The sequence below is a fragment of the Phascolarctos cinereus genome, unplaced genomic scaffold (assembly GCF_003287225.1).
Source record: "Phascolarctos cinereus isolate Bilbo 61053 unplaced genomic scaffold, phaCin_HiC Scaffold_726;HRSCAF=1367, whole genome shotgun sequence".
Taxonomy (NCBI): Eukaryota; Metazoa; Chordata; class Mammalia; order Diprotodontia; family Phascolarctidae; genus Phascolarctos; species Phascolarctos cinereus.
The window spans coordinates 60,582,719-60,608,276 of record NW_027556098.1 but is presented as its reverse complement, the minus strand read 5'-3'; the positions used below and the strand labels follow the sequence as shown (position 1 = coordinate 60,608,276).

Below are 25,558 nucleotides of genomic sequence, written 5' to 3'. Positions count from 1 at the left end.
GCTGGAGCTCTATGCACTGCACCACCTAGCTGCTCTGCTGATAATCTTAGATAGATGGATGGATGGATGGATGGATGGATGGATGGATGGATGGATGGATGGATGGATAGATGGATAGATAAATGGATGGATGGATGATTCAGAAAGGACCCGCAACATCAGTAACTAATCAGTTAAAGTGCAAGTCTAACCGTGTTAACTCTCCTATTCAGTAAACTCCAGTGATTCCCTTTTACCTTCAGTATCAAATATAAAATCTTCTGTTTTGGATTCAAAATCCTTCATAACTTCACCCTCTCTTACATTTCTAGTCTTTTTACACCTTACTCACATGTATGTACTCTGTAATTAAAGTGATAGTGGTTTCCTTGGTTTCCTTGCACAAGACATTCCATCTTCTAATTCATTTTCACTGACTATCCCTATGCCTGAAATTCTGTTCCTTCCCATCTCTGCCTCCTAGCATCCCTGGGTTCCTTCAGATTTCAACTAATATTCCATCTTCTGCATGAACCGTTTCCTAATCCCCTTAATGCTAATGCCTTCCCTCTGTTGATTATCTCCAAGATTTGTACATTGTTGTCTGCAGGTGGTCTCTACTACTAGACTATAAGCTCCTTGAGAGCAGGAACTGCCTTTTGCCTTTCTTTGTATACCCAGCACTTAGTGCCTGGCACATAGTAGGTGCTTAATAAATGTTGGTTGTTTGACTAGCCATTTGCTGTCTTTTAAGATAAAAAGTTTCATTTTTTTGTGAGGTTGTTAGGAGCTTACCATCATGTCTAGTGTTTCCCCAGTTCTCTTCTTAAAGGAAGTATTTGTGATCCATAATTGTATGACTTCTGTTTAGTCTACAGACCTTTGATCTTGTGGTTTTTTAGCCCTGAGTCATATTTTGCAGTATTTTTTCACCATTTTCCTCTGTGCCTACTTTTGCATTAGTCATTGACTACTGAATTAAATGTTGGTCTAATTAGGATGGTTTTATTGAAATCAAGTGTTTCTTGAAAATAGTGTTTTTTGTTGCCTTTGGACACAGAGCAAAACCAACGTCACTAACTCCTTGATTTGTCTTTCCAAAGAGAACCATGTTTCTTTCCACTGCAACTTGCTTTTGTCTCGTTTTCATTTATAGCAAGAATATTGATGTTGATGTGATTCATTTCCTCTAATAGTGTGTCATTTTGATGGAAAGTGGATAATGATCTTGCATTTAGGACCATTTGTTGTTTTTTTGTTTTTGAATGGGTTGCCATGGCCAAAGATTTCATGGATAAGAACCCTACCTTTGTAACGAGAAGCAGGCACACTTTGTTTCTAAGATCATCCTAGAAACCTTTACAATATGATGGAACTTGCCTGAGATTTTATGTTCTGGTTATCTATAAAGAGTACAAAATTTACTCTGTACCACAGTGATGCATCTTCAAGTCTTATCTGTGTTTAGGTGACTGTCAGTAATGTAGCATTTAACTATTTTCCACTGATTATCAGTGCCTTTTTCTCTGCATTCTTGATTATATTATCAGTAGATAAGTTTCTGTGAAATATATTTCTTAAATAGCTGGAAATCTTAAGCAGCCTTCCTAGGTACTTGTTTGCTCAAATAGATGTTTTCATACCTGGTAATTGGATATATTCCATATTCCTCTAGTACATAATTCAGGTTATATACAGAGGAGAGAAACTACTTGAGGTCTTGTTTAACTTCGTAACCTTTCTGCCTTTGATAAGGTCTGCCTACTTCTATCTTTTGTCCAGTGCCTAGGAGGTATAAGTAAATGACAGGTTTAGTTAAGCATTTATTTTGCTCAACATTAGCTGTTGCACTGAAGATAACTTGTTTTATTTCTCATAGAATCCTGAGCACATAATAGGCACTAAGTATGTTGATACTAATTAGGGTAGGCAGATCAGAAGCTATAAGAATAGGCACCTACTCAGGCAGAGTTATAGCTCCTGTGTGAATAGTAGTGAGATAGTTTCCCTATTAAATTTAAGAGTTACATAAATGATCGCTTTTGAACAGAATTTTCCCATAAACTATAATTTCTCCAAAGGCACCTAACTATAGATAGAAAGCTGAGCAAGACAGTGTTTTGTTGTTTGTTTTATTTTGTTTGTTTTTAATTAAGCTACATAATGAATTTCTTTATATTGCCGTAATATGGTAACCTTAGATTACTAGTTAGACTTTCAGTGGTTCTCATATTGCCTGCAGAATAAAATATAAACCCTTTAGTCTGGTAGTCAAGGCCCTCTAAAACCTGACTACATCCCACCTTTCTGTACTTGCTACTATTACATATTGTTTTCCTTTAGCACTCTATATTTCATCCAAACTGAACTGTTCAATCATCTTGCTTCCCCAGATCTTTACATCTGCAAATGTTATTGCCTCCCACGCTCAGAATGAACTCCCTCCATGTTTCTGGTTGCTGAAATTCTCTTTGTCCCAAGACCAAGCTAAAGTACCATAATCTTCTAGGAAATCTTTTCTGATACTTTTTAACCTACCTCTCCTCAAAGTGATCCATCCTTCTGATTCAGTTTTTCATCCTGTTCTGTTCGACCCCTCCCACCTTGTATGTAGTAGATACTTAAATGTTTGTTAAGTTGAGTATGACCAAAATTTTGTATGTATTCTATGACTAGATTGTAAGCTCCTTAACAGGAAAAACTTATTTTTCCTTTTTATTTCTTGGTTTCTAACACAGTCCCTTGAAATTAATTTAACTGTTAGTGTTATTACTATAACATTTTGAAATTTATGTATTATTTAGAAGAGGAACCACAATAGCTTTTATTCATAATTGTATCTGTCTTTTACTCTAGCTTAGCCCTTGCCATGTAAGCAGGCACTTTAAATCGAATTATATAGAATGTTATTCAGTGCAAGTAAAGGTAATCACCCAAAAAAAAAATTGGAGGGGGAGGGAAGGTTATTTGTTTTGGAGTAAATACTTTAATTTTGAGTTAATAACTAAAAGACACGTATGTTCCTAACTGAATCTTCAAGTCATTTCTTGTTTGTAATTTTACAGACAAATGCAGGGAATGAACCAGACATGGAAGATGAACACGTTTGTTGTGAAGCATTGGAAGTGATGACACTGTGCTTTGCTTTGATTCCAACAGCCTTAGATGCACTTAGTAAAGAAAAGGCATGGCAGACCTTTATCATTGACTTGCTGTTGCATTGTCATAGCAAGTAAGTATTTTTAAAATAAGTAAAGCATACTTAATATTGGTTCTCACTTATGGCAGGGTAAGAATGATTGAGTTGATAGTGAAGGTTTTATCCATGGAAGCTACCTTAAAGTGTTCTAGATTTTATCTTACAGGAACTGAAGTTTTCTTTCCCCAAACTTGAGCCAAGATCTAAAATTAATTTTAATCTTTGACAAAATCTACCATTGTTGCTAAATATAATATAATCCTTGAAGGTCTAAAATGTTGAACATGTGAATTTTATATTATTTTGTTCATTGTCGGTGCTTAAAAGGATTATTTGTGCTGGCATTGCTATGGGAGTACTTAATTAATACTCTTAAAATTTTACATTGTCCTAAGTATGTTTTTAGATACTAGGAACTACACAGCTCATACTTCTGTCTCTCTTACATGAAAAGGTGGGGATAAAAATAGTAGAGAAACCAGCTTTTTCCTTATTTAAGAAATCTTATATTTAATAGACTAAAATGTTGTTCCAACGTGGACTTTTAGTATTGTTATTAAAGAAATCTCAGCATGTGTGTAAAATATTGAAACTAAGGTAAAATTCTGTTCCCATGTGTCTATTTGATATCATTCATCTAAATATTTAGCATATTTTCTCATTTTTGGTGCTCCCATTGCGATTCTAGTTAAGACCGTTCTAATCACATTCCACATGATAGCTTTGTGTTTTATACAGAAACAAATTATATAATCAATTAGTCAACAAGCATTAAGTGCCTACACTGTACTAAGCACTGGAGAGACAAAGAAAGGCAAAGGACAGCCAGCTCTTCTTTTAAGGTGCTTAGTCTAATGGAAAAGACAGTATGCAAATAACTATAAACAAACAAGATATGTAAAGAATAAATTGAGGGTAGTCTTAAGAGGAAAGGCACTAATATTAAGGAGGACTGGGAATGGTTTCTTACAGAAAGTGGGACTATGGGTGACACTTGAAGTAGGATAGGGAAGCAGGATGATAAAATGAGGAAGGGAGAATGTTCCAGGCATGAGGAACAGCCACTGAAAATGCCTGATCTGGAGATGGAGTGTCCTCTGTAGGAGGAAGCAAGGACACTGGTGTCACTGGATCACAGAGTATGTGAAGGGGAATAAAGTATACAAAAACTGGAAGAAGGAAGGGGTCAGTTTATGAAGGAATGATGATATGAACTGTGCTTTTGAAAGCTCAGTTTAACAACTGAGTGGCTTGGGGTAGGGAGAAACTTGAAGCAAGGAGATTTACCACTAGGCTATTGGAAAATTCAGGGTCTGTTGAGATGATGAGTGTCTATATCAGTATGGTGATTGTGTCAAAGAAGACAAAGGGATGTATGAAAGAGATGTTACAAAGATGACAGACCATTTCAACTATTTGGATATATAGTGGGTAAAAGTGAAGAGTCAAAGAAAACACATAAGTTAAAAACTGTGTGACTAGTGGCTAGAAGGATGTTGATATCCTTGTCAGTAATAAGGAGTGCAGAAGGGGAAGGGTTTAGAGGGGGAAAAAAATAAGTTCAGTTTGGACAATGTTCAGTTTTAGATGTTTATACAGAATGTCCAGTTTGAGATGTCTTATCAGACAATTGGACAGTCAAGACTGGAAGTCAGGAGAGAGGCTGTGGCAGGACAAGTAAATCTTCATGAAGATGATCACTGAAACTATTTGAGCTAACAAGATCACCAAGTGAAAATAGAATAAAAGGAGAAGAAAAGAGGCCCAGCCTGCATGAAGATCTAGTAAAAGAGACAGAAAGAGCAGTCATACAGGAAGGAAGACAGAATAATGACGTGGAAACCAAGGGAGAAGAATGTGTCAGTAATAGTGTGAGAGGCTCCAGAGAGATCAAAAAGGATGAGAATTGAGAAAATACTAATAGATTTGGCAACTAAGGAATCATTTGTATCTTTAGAGAGCAGTTTTGGTTGAATAATGAGGTCAGAAGTCAAGCTTCAAAGAGTTAAAAAGAGTGAAAAGGAAATGGAGGCACCAGTTGTAGATAGCCTTCAAAAGAAGAAAGTTCAGAGAAGAAATTAGTTTAGATTGAAGTGTAATGAGGTGAACATTTTGAGTTTAATAAAGATACTGAAATCTAGAGAAGTTCAAGAGGAAGATCTGGCGCATGCTAAGTAAGCTGATGAGATCACCAAGGGAGGAGGATCACTAAAAGTAGAACAGTGCCCTGGCCAGAGCTTTAAGCATCACAGTTAAGGTCTTTTGTCGTTAACAGTTGTGTCTGACTGTCCATGACCCTATGCATCATAGCACACCAGGCCCTTCTATCCTTCACTATCTTTCAAAGTCTGTCCAAGTTCATTTTCATCATTTCCATGACATTATCCATCTCATCCTCTGCCATCTCATCTTTTCTTTTTGCCTTCAAGCTTTCTCAGCATTAGGGTCTTTTCCAGTGAGTCCCATCTTCTCCTTACGTGACCAAAGTATTTAAGCTTCAGCTTCAATATTTTACCTTCCAGTGAATAGCCTGAATTAATTTGTTTATGTATTGACTGATTTGACATCCTTGCTGTCCAAGGGACAACAGTCTCAAAAGTCTTCTTCAGCACCACAATTCAAAAGCATCAGTCCTGTGACACTCAGCTTTCTTTATAGTGCGACTCTCATAGCCATACATTGCTACTGGAAAAACCATAGCTTTGACTCTACAGACCTTTTGTCAGCAAGGTGATGTCTGTTTTTTTAGTATGCTGTCCAGATTTGCCATAGCTTACCTTCCAAGGAACAAGCATCTTTTAATTTCACAGCTGCAGTAGCCATCTGTAGGGATCTTTTGAGCCCAAGAATATAAAACCTGACACTGCTTCCATTTCTTCTCCCTCTGTTTGCCAGGAAGTGATGGGACTAGTTGCCAAGATTTTAGGTGTTTGTTTTTTGTTTTGTTTTGTTTTGTTTTTTGATGTCAAGCTTCAAGCCAGCTTATACACTCTCCTCTTTCACCCTCATCAAGAGGCTTCTTATTTCCTCTTCACTTTCTGCCATCAGATGATATCACTAGCATTTCTAAGGTTGTTGATATTTCTCCCAGCAACCCTAATTCCAGCTTTTGATTCTTCCAGTCTGGCATTTCATATGATGTAAGGTGACAATATGCAGACTCGTCATGCTCCTTTTCCAGTCTTAAACAAATCAGTTGTTATATGTTTGGTTCTAACTATTGCTTCTTGGTCCTCAAACAGGTTCCTCAGGAAGCAAGTGAGATGATCTAGTACTTCCATCTCTTTCAGGACTTGACACATTTTGTTGTGACCCTATAGTCAAAGGGTTTAGTGTAGTCAGTGAAGCAGAAGTAGATATATTTTGAGAACTCCCTTGCTTTCTCCATAATCCAGTGAATTTGGTCTCTAATTCCTTTGCCTCTTTGAAAAACCAGCCAGCAGATGAAAGCATATTATTTACTCCCTCTCTTTTTTTTCTTTTTTATTTGTTTGTTTCTTCTTTCTCATGGTTTCTCCCATTGGTTCTAATTCTTCTTTACAACATGACTAATGTGAAAATAAGTTCAATATGAATGTATATGTAGAGCCTGTATCAAATTGCACACCATCTTGGGGCAGAAGGAGGGGAGAGAAGGGGAGAGAATTTGGGACTCAAAAATCTGCCTTTTCATTAGCAGTGCTTCCTAAGACCCACTTGACTCCATTCTCCAGTGTGTCTGTCTTTAGATCAGTAACAGCATCATCCTGGTTATCAGTGGTGTTAAGATCTTTCTTTGTATAGGTCTTCTGTGTATTCTTGCCATCGCTTCTGCTTCTGTTAAATCCCTACCATTGTTTTGCATGAAACTTTCCCTTGATATCTCTAATTTTCCTGAAGAGATCTCTTCTCTTTCCCGTTCTATTTTTTTTTTCTAATTTTTGCATTACTTATTTAAGAAAAATCTCTTATCTCTGCTTGCTAGTCTCTGGAACTCTGCATTCAGTCAGGCATACCCTTCACTTTCCTTTCCTCACCTCTTTGTAAAGCCTCATCAAACAGCCATTTTGCTTTTTTACTCTTCTTTTTCTTTGAAATGTTTTTTGTTGCTGCCTAATATTGTGAACCCCTGTCCGTAGTTCTTCAGGCACTCTGTCTGCAAGATCCAATACCTTAAATCTATTCATCACCTCTATTTCATATTATAAGGGATGTTTTTTAGGTCATACCTATATGGTCTGATGGTTTCCCCTACTTTTTTCAAATCAAGTCTGAATCCTGCTCATGATCCTGATCCATAATCACCTTTAGGTCTTGCTTTAACTAATTGTATAGAGTGCTCCACTTTTGACTATAAAGTATACAATCATTCTGATTTCTATATTGACCATCTGTGATAGCATGTGTAGAGTTGCCTTTTGGGTTGTTGAAAAAGAGTGTTTGTTATGACTAGCAAGATACCTTGACAAAGATAAAAGCTCCACTGCTGATGAAGTGCCTGGGCCAGTGCTGAAAGGAAGCTCAGCTGCAGGTGTTTCTGGTGACAAAAGGAAAGTCCAATGCTATAAAAATGAATATTGCATAGGAACCTGGAATATAAGATCTATGAACCCAGGCAAGCTGGATGTGGTCAAGCAGATGGAAATTTAAACATCAACATCTTGGGTATCAGGGAACTTAAATGGACAGAAATGGGTGAATTTAATTCAGATGATCACTACATATACTACTATGTACAAGAATCCCTTAGAAGAAGAGGAGTACCCCTCATGGTCAATAAAGGGGCGAGAAAAGTAGTATTGGGGTAAAATCTCAAAAATGACAGGATAGGAGCAAGCACAATGGATAGAGTACCGGCCCTGGACTCAGGAGGACCTGAGTTCAAATCGGTCTCAGACCAGATACTTAACACTTACTAGCTGTGTGACCCTTGGCAAGTCACTTAATCCCAGTTGCCTCGCCAAAAAAAAAAAAGACAGGATGATACCTATTTGAATCCAAGGCAGACTGTTCAACATCACAATACAAGTCTATGTGCCAGCCACTGATACCAAAGAGGCCAAAGTTGATCAGTTCTGTGAAGACCTGCAACATCTTCTAGGAATAACACCAAAAAAAGATGTCACATTCATCATACGGGATTGGAATGCTAAAGTAGGAAATCAGAAGATAATTAGAATATCAGGCATGTTTGACCTTGGAGTACCAGATGAAGCAGGGCTAATAGAGTTTTGTCAAGATAGCTCACTGGTCATAATACACATTCTTTTTCAGCAACCCAAACAGCAGTTCAGCACATGAACATCACCAGATGATCAGTATAGAAATCACATTGATTATATACTTTGCAGTTAATACCAGACACCTACATATACGAAGTACCAGGACAGGTGACCTGAAAGGAGCAGTCATAACTGGAATAAACAAAAAAAAGCTGCTAACTAAGAGGAAAGGGACTGGTCAGCAGTGTCAAAAGCTATACAGTAATCAAGGAAGGTTAAGACATAAAGGCCTTTAAACTTAGACCAAGGTAACCTTGCACCAGAAAGTTTTAATACAGTTTACTGAGCAGAGTACTAAGAACATTTTTAGACCTGTACTTAAAGAAAGCTATTAACAATGGAGGAGATCAGAAAAGGCCTCTTGAAGGGATGACATTTGGAATAAGGTTTAAAGGAAGTTAGAGTCTCCAGGATGTAGAGTTGAAGAGGAAATGCATTACAAGCATTCCAGGCTGGGCAAAGATGGAAGGGTAGGAGGGCAGGGAGGATGCTAGGAACTGGGAGGTGGTGGGAGGGGTTGTGTGGGAAGAATAGCAAAATGGCCAGTTTGGCAGGACCACAGAGAACAGGAAGGAGTGTAATGGTGTATATGTAATAAAACTAGAAAAGTAGATGGGAGTGGGGCATGGAGAAGTGAGGGAGGTCAGGCTATAAAGGGATTGCAGTGTCAAACAGAAGCAACTAAATGTGATTGCAGAGGTTACTGAGTAGGGCAGCAACACATTCAGAACTGAGCATTAAGAATATCCATTTGGAAGCTGTATTGGAAGATGGATTGGAGAAGAGCTGACATTTGCAGTAGGGACGGCAAGAGATGATGAGGACTTAAATTAGGGCAGAGGCCATGTGAGTAAAGAGAATGAATGGTTCAGAGGGGAGATCTACTGTGGAGATAAAAATGACAAGACTTAGCAAACAATTACATCCTGGGGGGAGGTGGGGAGGGGAGTGAAGAGTTGAGGATAATTCCATGGCTGTCAGCCTGGAGCAACCTTGACCAAAAGAGGGAGGGAGGTTCACAACAAGGGTGTGTTTAGGGAGGAAATGATGGGTTCCTTTTGAGTTACCTATAGGACATGCAGTTTGAGATGCCTCCTAGGCTGTTAGTGAGGTGGGGACTGGAACTCAAGTGAGAGACTAGGGATTGATATGCAGATTTTGGGACTGATATGTAGATCTGGAAATCATCTCCTCAGAGATGACTGAACCCACAGGAGCTGCTAATGTCAACAAGAGAAAGAGTGTAAAGAGAGAAGGTAAGAGAGTAGTCAAAGGTCAAATGATGCACAAAAGTCAGGAAGAGGTTTAAAAAAAAGACCACTGGATGTGGCCACTGAGAGCTCATTAGTAACTTTGGAAAAAACAGGTTCAGTTGGATGATCAATTCAATTCTGGTTGGAGGCCAGACTGCAAAGGAGTGGAAGGAAAGGAAGTAGAGGAGCAGAATTGGTTGGTTTTGGTCCTTTGTACTCAAAGAGGACCCAAGTGACATCACTGTGCTGGGGTTAAGGCACAGTGTGTCCAGCAGTGGCTGATTGGACCAATACGGAGCTCAGAAGGCTCTACACGTATTGGACCCAAGTAGTCTATGTAAACAGCTGGAGAGGAGATATCTCTAAATTTGCATATCTCATATTTCTTTTGGAGCTACTGCAGTTCTGTGCGGAACACAGATGCAAGCAGGGAAGGACCTAGTAGATGAGAAAGAGAGGCCCAACTATTGGAAGAAATGGGAGACGGTGGGATCAAAGGTGCATGGAGAAGGAGGATGGTTAGCACAGCAGAGACTGGAGTAGAGAAAAGAAGGGAAGATGAGGAAGTTTATCGCAAATGCCCTCTAATTTTTCAGTAAAGTATGAGTAGAGGTCCTCAGACAATGGGAGTGGATGGTGGTGATGCAAGAGGCTTGAGGAAAGAAGAAAAAGCTTAGAGCAGCCTTGGAGGGAGGTGCTACAGAGCATCAGTTTAGAAGTAGTAAAGGGAGTTCTTTGCAGCCATGAAGGACTAGTTGTGATGAGATAACATAAATCTGTAGTGGACCCAGTCAAGAAGGATGAAAAAAGAAAAAGTTCTTGGATCTAAAAATAAAGTAAATGAAGGAATAATAAATTGCTGATGTGCTAAGAAGTTTCCATTAAGCGGTAGAATGGAAGTAGAAAACTAGAAAAATAATAGGAACTTGAGAGTGCAGTGGCAGCATGTGTAAATAGCATTTTCTAGAATTTTGGCATTTGGAGGAAGGAATCAGCTTCTTCAAGCAAGAAAGGATTAATTATGAAGAAATAAAAAGATTGCCTTGATGGAGTGAGTGGCACTTGAATTTTCATTGCATGAATTTGTAATGTACCTAGTCAAGTTGGTTGCATAACTTCCTGTAGATCCATTCCAGGAGGGAAAGGATTGCAAGAGTACTAATACAGGGCTGTAGTTTCTCATGATACAGGTGGCATTAGAGCACAGGAGTATGGGATTTGAGAATAGAATATTATATTGAGTTAAACTGGTTAACTATGGAGTTGATATTAGAAAGGAGGAAAAAATTAAGTCATAGCAGGAATAATGTGATAAGAAAATACTGGGGGATGAAGAGATTAGAAGTTAAAAGTGAAAAGAGGGTGAGGGAAAGATGAAATGAAAAGTTTTTTGGTCATACAAAGGAATTTCAGTTTGGGTACAAGAAATGGAACGCTTGTGGGTAATGGTGATATCTACAGTGTGACCCAGTCCTGTGTGTGGCTCATATAGAGTCAAAAAGTAAATCATATGGGATTTAAAGAGACTGAGAAATTCAGAGGTTAGGTTGTTTGAGTGAGCATCCACATGATGTCCCCTAGGACATAAAGGCAGGATTTAAAGAGGAAAGGAAGACAGTGAACCCAAAGCTGATCTCTGTGAGAAAAGAGAAAGAATGACCTGGAGAATGATATGCAATAGCCACCCTGATTTGAATAGAGTAGAAAATTTTAATCAGTGAGCTTCTAGGGAGAGGTTGAGTGTGATAGAGCAAACAGTAGAGTCTGGAAGTGAGAGAACAGAACAAGTAGTATCCCACTTCTCCTCCAGGACCAGTCCTTTGGGGGGCAGTAGCGGGAAGGGAGTAGGGAGCTATAATGAAAGACTTGGACTATGCTACAGAGGATAACCACAACTTAAGAGTTGCCTGGAGGAAGCTGGGTCCCAGTGAAAGCAAGTTCATAGAAGGAATGTGAGAGAAAATGAGAGAAATATTATTTATTAAGAAATGTCATTTCAGAGAACAGTAGAAATGGTGGGACTGAAGTTGAAGTGAGACACAAGTAGTGCAAGATTAGGGAGTAGGGTGCTTTGGGGATGGTTGACTCTCAGGTAGCTTGTAATTCAAAGTAATGCAGATATACAGAGCAACATGTAGTGGGACTTTTTTTTAACCATAGAGGTATCAGTCGTTGGCTAATTAATTGTAATGCTCACATTCTCTGAGGAGTGGTGTTTTGAGGCAGAGGCCACAAGGTGCCTGGCTTTGGTAGTCTGGCCTGCTTCTCCAATAGCCTGTCAATCAGTAAGTCTTTATTAAGTACCCTCCTTTATGTCAGGCATCAGAAACAAAAATCAAGTAGCCCCTGCCCTCAATAAGCTTACATTCCACATTTCACACAGCTACTAAAGTGATTTTCCAAAAGCACAAGGCAGACTGTGTCATTTATTAAACTCCAGTGACCCCTCCGTTGTCTTTAGCTAAAGCAAATTTGTCTTTCTTTAACACTCTGATTCACCAGTGTAACAGATTGAGATGTTAAATGATGGGTACACCTATAGCTTTCATCATAGATCTTTTGGTAACTCTTGTTCCTTGAGGCTTAGGAACTCTTATTTCTAGTACTCCATCTGATGGTGACTAATGATTGTGTCCTAGAGAGCTATGCTAAATTTAGTACTAGATCCTTAGGGGAGCTAGTGGCAAGTTATTAGCCACACACAGAAGGTACCTTCCATGTGGAAAAAAGCACTAGCCTCTTAATCTGACTTCCAGGAAATACAGATTCTCTGGTACTTTTGGTACTCTGAAGTCAGAATCCCTAATGGACTAACTGCCTGTGCCCACCAGTGGATTTGAATCTTCTTTGTAGGCCTTTTGCTTCCCTAATGTGTAGGCTTTCTTATGTTTCTTAAATTCCAGCGATTGCAGGTGGTGACTCTTTTTATTTCTTCCTTGGAGACTGGAACTGCATTCATGCTGTCAGTTCTTTAACCTTATCCCCTAACAAATGCCACAGGATTCTTACTTTGAGAGCCATCTGTGAGGACATTTGATTCATATATTAGGCAGTGCTTTTGATATAATGCTGCTTCTCCTGGATATTTTTTTCTCATGAAATTTCTTTTTTCAAATGAGCTACCTGTTGAAAACTACTGCATTTCTCTCAAAGAAAATTTAAAAATATTTTTCAAGTGACATGTCGTGAATGAGATAGGTATCTCAGTGTTTATGGGTCTTACTATTTTTGTAAAATATCCATGTCAGTACATGGTTTGATATATTACTTCTGAGAAATTCCTGAAACAAAGTATTCTTTACAGCCTATCCCTGTATCTAAAAAGCTGATTAGATGCCAGTAAATGAAATAATTAAACTGCATATTAAATAGTAATTTGTTATTGTTACTCTTTTCTTAATCATATTAATGCACGCTTTATGATGGCGAGTCCATCTGAAATCAGTCTTTGCAGGAAAACCATTTGGGTAATTTCTACGAGATGAATAAAATTTCACTTGTTAGATTGCAAAATAGCACCAGCAACCACTTTTACTTCTACCTACTTAGTGGGACTTTGTGAAGAAAGCATTTCATAAACCTTTAAAATACTGAACATATCCAAGTTGTTACTTCAGTGCCAAAACTAAAAATCCTTTTTACATTAGAGGCCCCTAAGGTCCCTTTTAGTTCTAAATCTGTGATCTTCTGAAAGAAAGGAAGATGTAAGTAATTGGAAATATATTCCACTTTAAACAGTGACTGTAAAGTTGACAGTACTATCTACATTAATCTTCAGATATAGTCTATACCAAAGTACCAAGAGGCATACTAGCAAAGTAAACAAAATAGTAATGTTTACTTGAAGTTAGCAAAAGGTCTTTATTTTCAAAAGAAAAAATAGGAATGAAGGAAGACTAATAATATAAAATCTCAAAAAATATGTTATCAAAACTATATTCATTGCTCATTACAAAAGAGGAAAATAGAACAGTGGAACAGACCAGAGAAGAAAGATCCAGGAGCTAACAAACACAGTCACAGTATTAAACCAAAAAATTAAAGGTAATGGGAAAAGGACTTCTAACAAGATATTGGGAATTACTCTTTGCCAGAAGATGGCTTTATACCATATACCACAGTAAGTTACAAATTGATATGCAACCTAAATGTAAAAAATACCATTTTTTAGAAGGGAAAATTATGTAGGAGGACATGATTTGTTCAGCTTAGCTATTGAAAGAATTAGATACAACCAAATACATTATTTAAAAAAAAAACCTTATCCAGGAACATGAATATTTTTCTTTTCCTTAAGAATCTTTACTCAATCTGCAGTGTGTTGTCTATTAGTGGAATTTACAATCTGGAATCTGCAATAAAGATTTATTAGGTCCCTTCTGTAGACAAGGAACTGCAAGTTCACATATGAATTCACACATAAAATAACAATCCCTCCTTTTGAGCTTACAGTCTGTTGGGTAATACAACTTGTATTGAAATACATGTGATAGAAAGCAGACAAAGAAAAGCTGCAGACAGAATAGTGCAGGAGTATTCGAGGAGGAATTACATAATCATTTACTGGCAGGGAGTTCTGCATTTCCTATATAGTCTAAATTAACATGAATCAGGGAAGACTGCAAGAGGAAGGCTGCTCGCGTCTCAGGTGAGCCTGAAAGTGAAATATTTCACTGGGCAGAGATTAACAAATGAGCTGTTGTAAGTACTGCCATTTGGTATGAAGTGTGAATTCCAGCTCTTCCACCCAGTTGCTGGAAGGCAGCTTAATTTTCTACAAACTGATTGCTTGACTTTTAGAAATGGATCCTTTTTAAATACTGCTAAATTGTGTATTTTTACAAGAGAAATTCTACTTTCTTCCACCAAATTTATTTTTTTGTGTGTTAAAGAATGATTTGTGCAGAATCTTGTCTTCTAGATTTGAGAACATCAGTTCTTAAGCTTTTTGCAAGATGTTACAAGCTGTCCTATAATTTCTTTAAAATTAAAAGTATTATAAGCAATACAAAATATATAAAGAAAACTTCACTTAGATTACAATATGTAAGATTGCATTTAATGAAAAAGAATGTTCTTTTCTCTCACTTTATAAAAACTGAAACCTAAAACAAATCATTTTCAGTCTGTAAGATACCACATTTTTAAAAGCACCTAATTATAAAGTATGATATTGAGGTCCGACTCATTATTGTTAGATATCATAAATATAAAGAAGAAAGAGCAAGGAAACTGAATCTATTCTTTCTGAGTCAAGAAGAGTTCAAACATGGAAAATTTTCATATGGTCAAGGGTAAGAGCTCAAATGTATGATTCTGAGTTTGGAAAGTACCACAACTGCGCTTGACCACTAAGAAGAGCGAGTGCACTCTTAAGCCTTTACTTACTAAATTTTTTTTTTACTTAAATCATAGGGAATTCTTACTCTCATGGTAATATAATTGTTTATATTTCTTAAAAAAGGAAAATTGGATTCATATGATGGAAGTAAACATCAGTTCTCTTAAGTGATTTTATCATCTTAGTGATTCTGTCAAACTGAATTTGTTAGGCAGCTTGGTGGCACAGCGGATACAGCTCTAGACTTGAAGTCTAGAAGTCAGGAAAACCTTAGTTTGAATTTGACCTCAGTAGCTGTATGACCCTCTCAAAACCAGTTACCCTCTCGGCGTCAGTTTCAGTTTCTTTATCTGTAAAACAGTAATAAAGTACCTACTGACGGTTGTTATAAGGATCAAATGAGATATTTGTGAAGTGTTTTGCAAAATGTAAAGTGCTATAAAAATGCTAACTATTATTATTATTAGTAAGTAGCTTAGGAAGAGAAGCATTGTACATAGTGCATAGTGAACCAGCTTTGAAGACAACAAGATCTGTGTTAAAATCTGCCCCTGGCACATGCTGGCTATGTGATCCCAAACAAGTCACTTAACCCTCAAGACTCTAGATTAGAGTTGTCAAACTCTGGGGGCCAGCAAGTGGGAAATATTTGACAAACGAAATAAAAATGCAGTACCACATAGATAATGTTAATTTGTAATACTCTCAGTGAATTTGTTGCTATTTAATGCCACTGCTCAAGGCAGTGCTTAGACTGTGTGTGTATGGCTGTGGGTCACAACCCCAGAGTGGAAAGAGTTTAAGAAGCCCTGCTCTAGGTAACTCTCTAGGACTTAGCCACCCTGTGTTGGGAAAGGAGAAATCACAGTTGCAATCCCTATCCCTAGAAAGTAGCTTCAGTTAAACAAGTCTGTTTAAAGGCTATTAAACATGCTAATGCTCAGAGCAAACCAAAGAAGAAAGGTGACTGGATATTTTAACAAATAAGTGAAATGAAGTATGAAGTGTAATGATATGAGCACATTAGGAGGAGATACTCAAATGTTTTAGCTTCGAGTCAGTCTGCATAAGGGTCTGTTCATCATTGCCTGCCTCACTGGATTTTGTAAGTAAAGTGCTTTGTAAACTATCAGGCACTATACAAATGGTAGCAGCTGTTTGCATAATTATTTTGTTCCTCTCTCAGCTTACAAATTGGCTTTGTGCCTTGATGTGTGAATTGTGTAGTTTTATTTCATTTGAACAGTTTCTTCATCTGTAAAATGAGGAATGTTAGATTAACTGAAGGGCCTTCTGGTTCAAAGGTACATTGATTCCTGTGGCAGTCCAGCATTCTTTCTTCCAGGATACTTTCATGTCATTATACCCTCATTAAATTGTAAGCTTAATAAGGTATGAACAGTACAGTTCTAGCTCCCAGTGTCAGTTACAAAGAGTAAAGGGGCTCCCAGAAATGTTAGGCACCGACCCTTTTAGAGGTCGGTGTCTTTGAAGGAAAGTATTGCCCAGCGTACAGGAATGGCTCTCTGAAAGGAATCCTGAAAGTACACAGTCATCTTGCCATTCAGGAGTATAGATTTGGGTCTTTGCAAGAACATTTTTTTTCATCTAGTATGTTCATATTATAAAACCAAACCTAAATAATAATTTTCAGAGGTTGAATCTCCTACTGCTTTTGTTGTTAATCAAATATTAATAATTTAACACCTAAAAATAAGACATGAAAATAAAAGGAGTTGGTGAGAGAGTTACGTTAACATTTTTTACCATATATCTTCTGCTTTGTCAAATACAAGTTATTACTATTGTTTGAAAGTCTTAAAACATTAATTATTTTCCTTTTCAGAACTGTTCGTCAGATGGCACAGGAGCAATTCTTTTTAATGTCTACCAGGTGTTGCATGGGACATAGACCTCTACTTTTCTTCATTACTTTATTATTTACCGTTTTAGGGGTAAGACATTAAATATTCTTATTAAAATTAGTGACATTTTGATTAATGGCAGACTGGTCATGTTTAGAATGAAAATATTAGTGATTTTTTTTTCCGTTAATGTACATACTTTTTGACAGTTTGGTTTAGGTTCTGTTGAATTTTTAATTCATACATGAGCTATTATAATTTTTGTGAGAATTTTAATTAAAATAATGAGACCCTGTAAACAAAAATTTTACTTATCTTAAATAAGGAAATGTTAGTTTAAACTGATCTATATCAGTTGGCTGTTAATTTTTTTTTTAAGTATTTTGAACACTAACGGAAGAGTGTATGGGTGTGGGTATATGTATATACCCGTGCATGCTTTAATACATTGTGGTTTATATTTCAGAGCACAGCGAGAGAGAGAGCTAAACATTCAGGAGATTATTTTACTCTATTAAGGCATCTTCTAAATTATGCTTACAATAGTAATATTAATGTGCCCAATGCTGAAGTTCTTCTAAATAATGAAATTGATTGGCTTAAAAGGATCAGGGTAAGTTGCAGTGAATATTTTTATCATATTGCAAGATATAAATAGGCCATTTTTATTAAATCATTTAACTTTTAAACTTTGTTCCTGACCCCTTAATTAAAAAGGATAATTGTGACTAAACAGAAGTTTCTTCATGTACTACCATTTGACTTCTTTTTCACACACACACACACACACACACACACACACACACACACGCATATATTTCAGTTTCTGTTCAAATGTTCATTTAACAGACACTTGAAAATTTTCAGTTGAGCTAAGAAATTCTTATATTGTTTTAAGATTGAATCTCATTAAGAAATGTGAAACTTATAGTCATATATTATGTGATCATTTTGGGTCATGTGGTCATCTTGCTTAATTAGAGTTGGAAAAGGACAAAAAATGTGTCCGGAGCAAATTTTGGAGTCTACTTCCAGAGCTTCTAAAGTAAGGCCAACGTTAATAATGTGGTCATCACCTTAGATTACTTAATAATTACTCACAGTTCTCAAATATGTGTCTACAAATACTCATGTGTGTAAGTAGTCATGCACTGTTTTTCCTAGTGTGAAATATTTAGAATAATATTTTGTCTCTGTATCACTAGCATCTATCACATTGCATTTCCCATAGTAAATGCTTAATAAATGTTGAAGTGTGTTGTTTTTACATTATTGACTGCAAATTTAAAGGTCTCTCTCTTTTTTTTTCCCCCATCTTAGGATGAAGTTAAAAGAACAGGTGAAACAGGAGTGGAAGAGACAATCTTGGAAGGGCACCTTGGTGTAACAAAAGAGTTATTGGCCTTTCAGACTCCTGAAAAGAAATACCATATTGGTTGTGAAAAAGGGGGTGCTAATCTTATTAAAGTAAGGATTGCCTTTGTGAGTCTTTTAACTCTTACAGTTGGAAAATTTTGTATTCTGCTGGATGGTTTACTGCCTTAATTATCTTTCTGTATATCTCTTGAGGGAGAGCAGGTCCAGCCTATTTAATATGTAAATTTTCCTTTTTGGAGCAGACTTTAGGTATAGTGGAGAGAGCAGTGGACTTGGAATCAAGAAATTCTGTGCTCAGATCCTGTCTCAGATTTGCCCTGTGACCTGGAAAAATCACGTCATCTCTCTAGACCTCAGTTTCCTCATCTATAAAATGGTTTCAAAAACTTCTAGCTCTAAATCTGTGCTACTTTGATTTCAATGATACATGCATTTCACTATGAAAAAATTTCTACTACCATTATGAATCTGCACCTGACATGCCAAAGATTACATACCATTGTGTGTCAGAGGCATTATTTTAAATTTCATCTTCCTAACTTTGGAGCCAGATTTCAGTATACCATACTGCCTTTCTTAATGAATTTCTTTAGATTATAAGATCAAGAGTTTAAAAGGATCCTAATGACCTTTTAGGCCAACCCACTCGCATTTTACAAGTGAGGGAAACTGAGTCCCAAAGGTGTTAAGTGACATAGTATCTTAGTGTATGTGAACCAATCCTTAATAAAGCAAAATACTTTAAATGCAATAAAGGAATCCTTTGGCTAATACTTGGTAAACTGAATAGTCCCTGACTTATACTGATTTTTATTTCAGATTACTTTAAGAATACACATATGATAGCAAGGCTGTTGTCTTATGTCATTAATTTACTAACACATATTACTACTGCTTAATTTTCTTCATTTCTCAAAGATTTCAGTAGCTCGCTCTTGGTCTTCCTATGCCCTATAAGTCCTGTCTTTACTTGGGTGGACATACATACATACATACATACATACATACATATCAAAGTCCCTTCAAATACCCTTACTTTCCAACTTAACCCTGATTCTCCACTTGAACCATACACAGAGATGGTCGTATTGTGGATCTCACTGTCACCAATAAACATTCCACCTCTGTAATTAAGATTCCTCTTCCTGACTGTAATCTGTTGTTCTTCCCTCTCCCCCATGCTTAGCCCTTCCTAAACCCATTCTCTAATCTCACGACAGCTTCTAATCACTCCACATATCACCTGCATGATCCAAGTCATCACCTTTCCTCTAGCCTCACTTTTCTCACTTCAGAATTTACACATCCTAGTTAATTAGTTTAGCTTTGTGCGCGCGCGCGCGCGCACACGCACACACACACACACACACACACACACACACACACACTCTCTGCCTTCTTGACCTATTGCCACTCATCCTGTTTCAGACTCCAACTCTAAGTTATTCCTACTACCAGCTACTATCCCTGCTTCTGCTCATATGCTGCTGAACGTTGCTGGAGAAGGTTACATGATGGTCCAGACTGGGTTCTCTATAAGTTTATTATTCGTTCTTAATTTGGCAGATAGCTAGGTGGCTCAGTGGATGTAGTTCTAGGCCTGAAGTCAAGAAGACCTGAGTTTAAATCCAGCCTCAGATACCAGCTTCGTGACCCTGCTCAAGTCACTTAAACTCTATTTGCCTTAATCCACTAGTGAAGGAAATGGCAAAATATTCCAGTATCTTTGCCAAGAAAACCCCATGGATAGTCTTGGTGTAATATTGGACACAACTTAACAACAACGTTTAATTGGGTGCAAACTACTTTACACGTCTATTTAGTCTTTGCTGATGACCTCTGTCATACTTCTCTAAGTTGCTGTTCCAGACTTTTTCAAGCTCACTCACATGCCCATTTCCTCCCAAACTCCCTCACACAAGCTCAACTCCTCCCAAATTAAAAATTTCATCTCATCCTCCACTGTCTTCTCATAGGAAGAAATAGCCTTTCTCCTTGACTGTGTCAACTCCTCCAGTCATTCTTTAATCCCATCTCCTTCCTTGTTCTTTGGTGCTTAATCAGCCTCTTCCAACTCTAATTTTCAATCTCTCTTTATCTTATTATCTCCCTAGACCTTCAAAAATACCAAGGGCTACCCTAGCCTTAAAAAAACTTTGTTTTGATCCTACTATCCTTTTTACTTATCTTCATGTTTCTATACTCATTGCTTCTGCTTTCTCACCTCCACTCACTTCCCTACTTTTCTGTTGATTTCTGTTCCCATTCTTCAGTGGCAAATCTGATAGCTTTTTTCTCATCCTTTTTGACTAGGTCCACTACAGATTTATGTTATCTCATCACAACTAGTCCTTCATGGCTGCAGAGAACCCCTTTTACTACTTTCAAACTGATTCTCTGTAGCACCTCCCTCCAAGGCTGCTCTAAGCTTTTTCTTCTTTCCTCAAGCCTCTTGCATCACCACCATCCACTCCCATTGTCTGAGGACCTCTACTCATACTTTACTGAAAAATTAGAGGGCATTTGCGATAAACTTCCTCATCTTCCCTTCTTTTCTCTACTCCAGTCTCTGCTGTGCTAACCATCCTCCTTCTCCATGCACCTTTGATCCCACCGTCTCCCATTTCTTCCAATAGTTGGGCCTCTCTTTCTCATCTACTAGGTCCTTCCCTGCTTGCATCTGTGTTCCGCACAGAACTGCAGTAGCTCCAAAAGAAATATGAGATATGCAAATTTAGAGATATCTCCTCTCCAGCTGTTTACATAGACTACTTGGGTCCAATACGTGTAGAGCCTTCTGAGCTCCGTATTGGTCCAATCAGCCACTGCTGGACACACTGTGCCTTAACCCCAGCACAGTGATGTCACTTGGGTCCTCTTTGAGTACAAAGGACCAAAACCAACCAATTCTGCTCCTCTACTTCCTTTCCTTCCACTCCTTTGCAGTCTGGCCTCCAACCAGAATTGAATTGATCATCCAACTGAACCTGTTTTTTCCAAAGTTACTAATGAGCTCTCAGTGGCCACATCCAGTGGTCTTTTTTTTAAACCTCTTCCTGACTTTTGTGCATCATTTGACCTTTGACTACTCTCTTACCTTCTCTCTTTACACTCTTTCTCTTGTTGACATTAGCAGCTCCTGTGGGTTCAGTCATCTCTGAGGAGATGATTTCCAGATCTACATATCAGTCCCAAAATCTGCATATCAATCCCTAGTCTCTCACTTGAGTTCCAGTCCCCACCTCACTAACAGCCTAGGAGGCATCTCAAACTGCATGTCCTATAGGTAACTCAAAAGGAACCCATCATTTCCTCCCTAAACACACCCTTGTTGTGAACCTCCCTCCCTCTTTTGGTCAAGGTTGCTCCAGGCTGACAGCCATGGAATTATCCTCAACTCTTCACTCCCCTCCCCACCTCCCCCCAGGATGTAATTGTTTGCTAAGTCTTGTCATTTTTATCTCCACAGTAGATCTCCCCTCTGAACCATTCATTCTCTTTACTCACATGGCCTCTGCCCTAATTTAAGTCCTCATCATCTCTTGCCGTCCCTACTGCAAATGTCAGCTCTTCTCCAATCCATCTTCCAATACAGCTTCCAAATGGATATTCTTAATGCTCAGTTCTGAATGTGTTGCTGCCCTACTCAGTAACCTCTGCAATCACATTTAGTTGCTTCTGTTTGACACTGCAATCCCTTTATAGCCTGACCTCCCTCACTTCTCCATGCCCCACTCCCATCTACTTTTCTAGTTTTATTACATATACACCATTACACTCCTTCCTGTTCTCTGTGGTCCTGCCAAACTGGCCATTTTGCTATTCTTCCCACACAACCCCTCCCACCACCTCCCAGTTCCTAGCATCCTCCCTGCCCTCCTACCCTTCCATCTTTGCCCAGCCTGGAATGTTTGTAATGCATTTTCTTCTCAACTCTGCATCCTGGAGACTTTAACTTCCTTTAAACTTTATTCCAAATGTCATCCCCTTCAAGAGGCCTTTTTTGATTTCCTCCATTGTTGATGCCCTTCAAAATAGCTGCACTTTAAAATTATATTTTTTAGGGCAGCTAGGTGGCTCAGTGGATAGAGAACCAGCCCTGGAATCAGGAGTTGAGACAGTTTTAATAACCGTTCAAATAAGAGTTCAGATCTCGCCTCAGACACAAAACACTAGCTGTGTGACTCTGGGCAAGTCACTTAACCCCATTGCCTAGCAAAAAAACTAACAAACAAAAAATTAAATTTTTTATTTACCTTTCTGTGAACATATTGGCTCGTAATAGTAAAAGGTATGTCTTAGGACATAGACAGTCTCAATTTTATGGCACCTAATAAATTGCCTGGCAAATAGATACTTAAATGCTTATTAATTTATTGGTTGAAGCAGGGATATTCTGCTTATTTGGAAGCTTTTGTACATGTGAATTTATATAGTTATACCTTTCAACTATATGTTATTACCATTTTATCTCATTTAAGATCATGTCAGTTTCTAGAAATGGAAGGGAAATAAACCTGGAGTTTAATATTTTTTAAAAATTAAATAATTTTAGGAGTATTTGATAGTAATGTTATGAAATCCTTCCATATAACAAATACAAACCCTTATCAGTGCTTTGAAACGGAACAAAAGCTGTATTTTGAAGTGGTACATAAGGTGCTAGATTAGAATTTGAACATCAAGATTCAAATCTTGATTCTTACAGATACTTCCAGTGTAATCAGAGGTAAGTCCCTGAACCTCATTTTCTTTATCTATAAAACAAGAGTAATAATGGCACCACTGATTTCCTCACAGTGTTGTTGTGATAGAAGTCCTTTGACAACTTTGTGTCAGTTGTTATGACTATGTATTACTAAGTAATTCTTAGTAATCTTTAATTATTAAAAAAAAATTATCAAATTTCTTTTTTAAAACATGTATTAGTTTCTTTGACTCCACTTATTAATACATTTCATTCTTTTTTTACTTTTCAGGAGTTGATTGATGACTTCATCTTTCCTGCATCTAATGTTTACTTACAGTATATGAGAAATGGAGAACTGCCAGCTGAGCAGGCCATACCAGTCTGCAGTTCACCAGCTACCATCAATGCTGGTTTTGAGCTGCTTGTAGCATTAGCTGTTGGTTGTGTGAGAAATCTCAAACAGATAGTGGACACATTGACAGAGATGTATTACATAGGTACAGCAATAACTAGTACGTAATACCTTTAAATCATTGGTTATTTTATTGGACACAGATATCTTTCACAGTGGTACCTTATTGATTTTCTTGTTAGCAAGAACTTTTTAAAATTTGTAGTAAATGTGTGCATAATGACTACCATTATGCTAAGAACTTTAAAAAAGAATTCACTCAAACTTATCAAATTTTTCATATTAAATGCTTACATTTTCATGTCACAGATAATTGATAGTTGAGACAGTTTTAATAACAGTAATCATGATGACACTGCTATGATAGTGTTTTCATCTATCTGGAATGTAGCCAGTGATTTTAAATAAGCCAAAAAGAAATCTGAGCAGGCAAAATATACGCTTACATTCAAGACATTAAAGCTTATTTACTTTTCACAGTATGAATATAGGAAAGCTCCTGAGGCTTCTATTCAAACCTACTTCACCTAAGTTCCAAGTCCTGCAGTTCACTTTGATAGAATCTTATTGTTAGAATAAGTATCTTTACTTGTCATCTAGTTCTGTTGGCTGTCTGTTAAAGGGAGTTCCTGTACAAGTATCCCTGATGAATAAGCATCCATTCTCTTCATAAACAGTTTTAGTCACCTCATGAGACAGACATCTTGTTAAATTTTAGTAGCTCCAGAGTTTTTCTTAATATTGACTGAAATTGCTTTATTTTGATTTCTTCCCATTAGTCCTCATTCTTCCTTTTGAAATTATGCTTCACTCGTAGTCTACCTTTTCAGATCTCAATACTAGTGGATATCAACATACATTTTAATGTTTCGTACTCTAGTCTTTTATGATTCCATTATTTGTATGTTTTACTGTACCGCCTCCTGTTTTTTGTCCTCACCATCACCTTGAATCTCTCAAATCCTCCAGTACTTTCCCAGGTCATCACATTTATTCTTGCTACGTGTCTTCCTTCTCATTCTCATTTTCTTGGTGTTTGACTCTACAGGGTCTTGTTGTTGTTCAGTCGTGTCCAACTCTTCATGACCCCTGTGGACAATAGCACACTGATGCTGTCCATAGGGCTTTCTTGGCAAAGATACTGGAATGGTTGGCTGTTTTCTTCTCCGGTGGATTAAGGGAAACTTAGTTTAAGTGACTTTCACAGGGTCCTATTGCTAGTGTCTGAAGCTGGATTTGAACTCAGGTCTTCCTCAGTCTAGGCCCAGTTCTCTATCCACTGAGCCATCTAGCTGCCTCTCTACAAACTCTATTCTCCACTCTTTTTTCCGGTCCCTTATTCTTTTATGTAATTTCCTGTCACTCCTTGACAAACCTCATCCCTAATGACTCCTACCATCTCCTGCTCACTGGCATGTGAATGGAGCTATAAGAAGTCAGTGACCATGTTGATTGGGTCCACTCCAGATTTATGTTTTCTAATGTTAATTAGCACCTCACTGCAGTAAGGAGTTCTTTCTACTCCTTAGTGGATTCTCTATCCCATTTACCACAGCAGCTGTCCAAACCTTCTCATTTCTCCTCCATCCTTCCATCCTACCTCTAGCCCTCTTCCTTATCTAAAAGAGCATTCCTTGAAAGGTACCAGTAGTCTTAATGGAATTATGGTCTCAGTGGAAATGAAATCATTCCGTGAAAGCTCTCTTTTCTTGTCTTCTCATCTCACACGTCTTTTACTTTATCATCTTTTCCTTAACCTCCAGTCTCTAATCAAGATGTCTTGCAAAGGCCAGTCCCTTGATCCCAGCCTCTATAATAATCAGACCCCAAAATGATCTCCCCCTTTAGCTCTAATTTTTTATCTCTCCCTGTCAGCTAGTTCCTTCCCTGCTGCCTTCCAGTTATCTCTCATCCTTAAAACATCTTCTCTTGCCCTGCCATCTGTACTAACTATCATCTTTCATCTCTCCTCCCCTTCCTTCTCAGCTGAGCTCCTTGAAAGTGGTGCCTCCTTCTCTCCTCTCACTCTTTTCTCAACCCTCTGCAGTCTGGTGTCCAGCCTTATCACCGAAGTGGAACAGTCATCTACAAAAGTTACCAATGGTGCTGATGTGTTCTGATCCAACGGACTTTTCTCACTCCACAGCCTTATTTCCTTCTCTGCAGCCTGTGACACCAATG

The 25,558-nt window shown here is 37.7% G+C and overlaps 1 protein-coding gene across 6 annotated transcripts in view; it reads left to right on the top strand.

The window, feature by feature from the left end:
* USP9X (ubiquitin specific peptidase 9 X-linked) overlaps positions 1 to 25,558 on the top strand; it is a 178,800-nt gene that overhangs the window by 110,296 nt on the left and 42,946 nt on the right. For 4 of the 6 annotated variants that reach the window (XM_020967080.2, XM_078146581.1, XM_020967078.2 and 1 more), the window contains 5 exons: positions 3,045 to 3,211; positions 16,880 to 16,988; positions 17,365 to 17,511; positions 18,219 to 18,365; positions 23,255 to 23,477. In XM_020967080.2, coding sequence (XP_020822739.1) covers positions 3,045 to 3,211; positions 16,880 to 16,988; positions 17,365 to 17,511; positions 18,219 to 18,365; positions 23,255 to 23,477 — 793 coding nt within the window. The remainder of the gene's footprint in view (positions 1 to 3,044; positions 3,212 to 16,879; positions 16,989 to 17,364; positions 17,512 to 18,218; positions 18,366 to 23,254; positions 23,478 to 25,558) is intronic. The other 2 variants (XM_020967081.2, XM_078146580.1) reach the window with 1 other exon arrangement.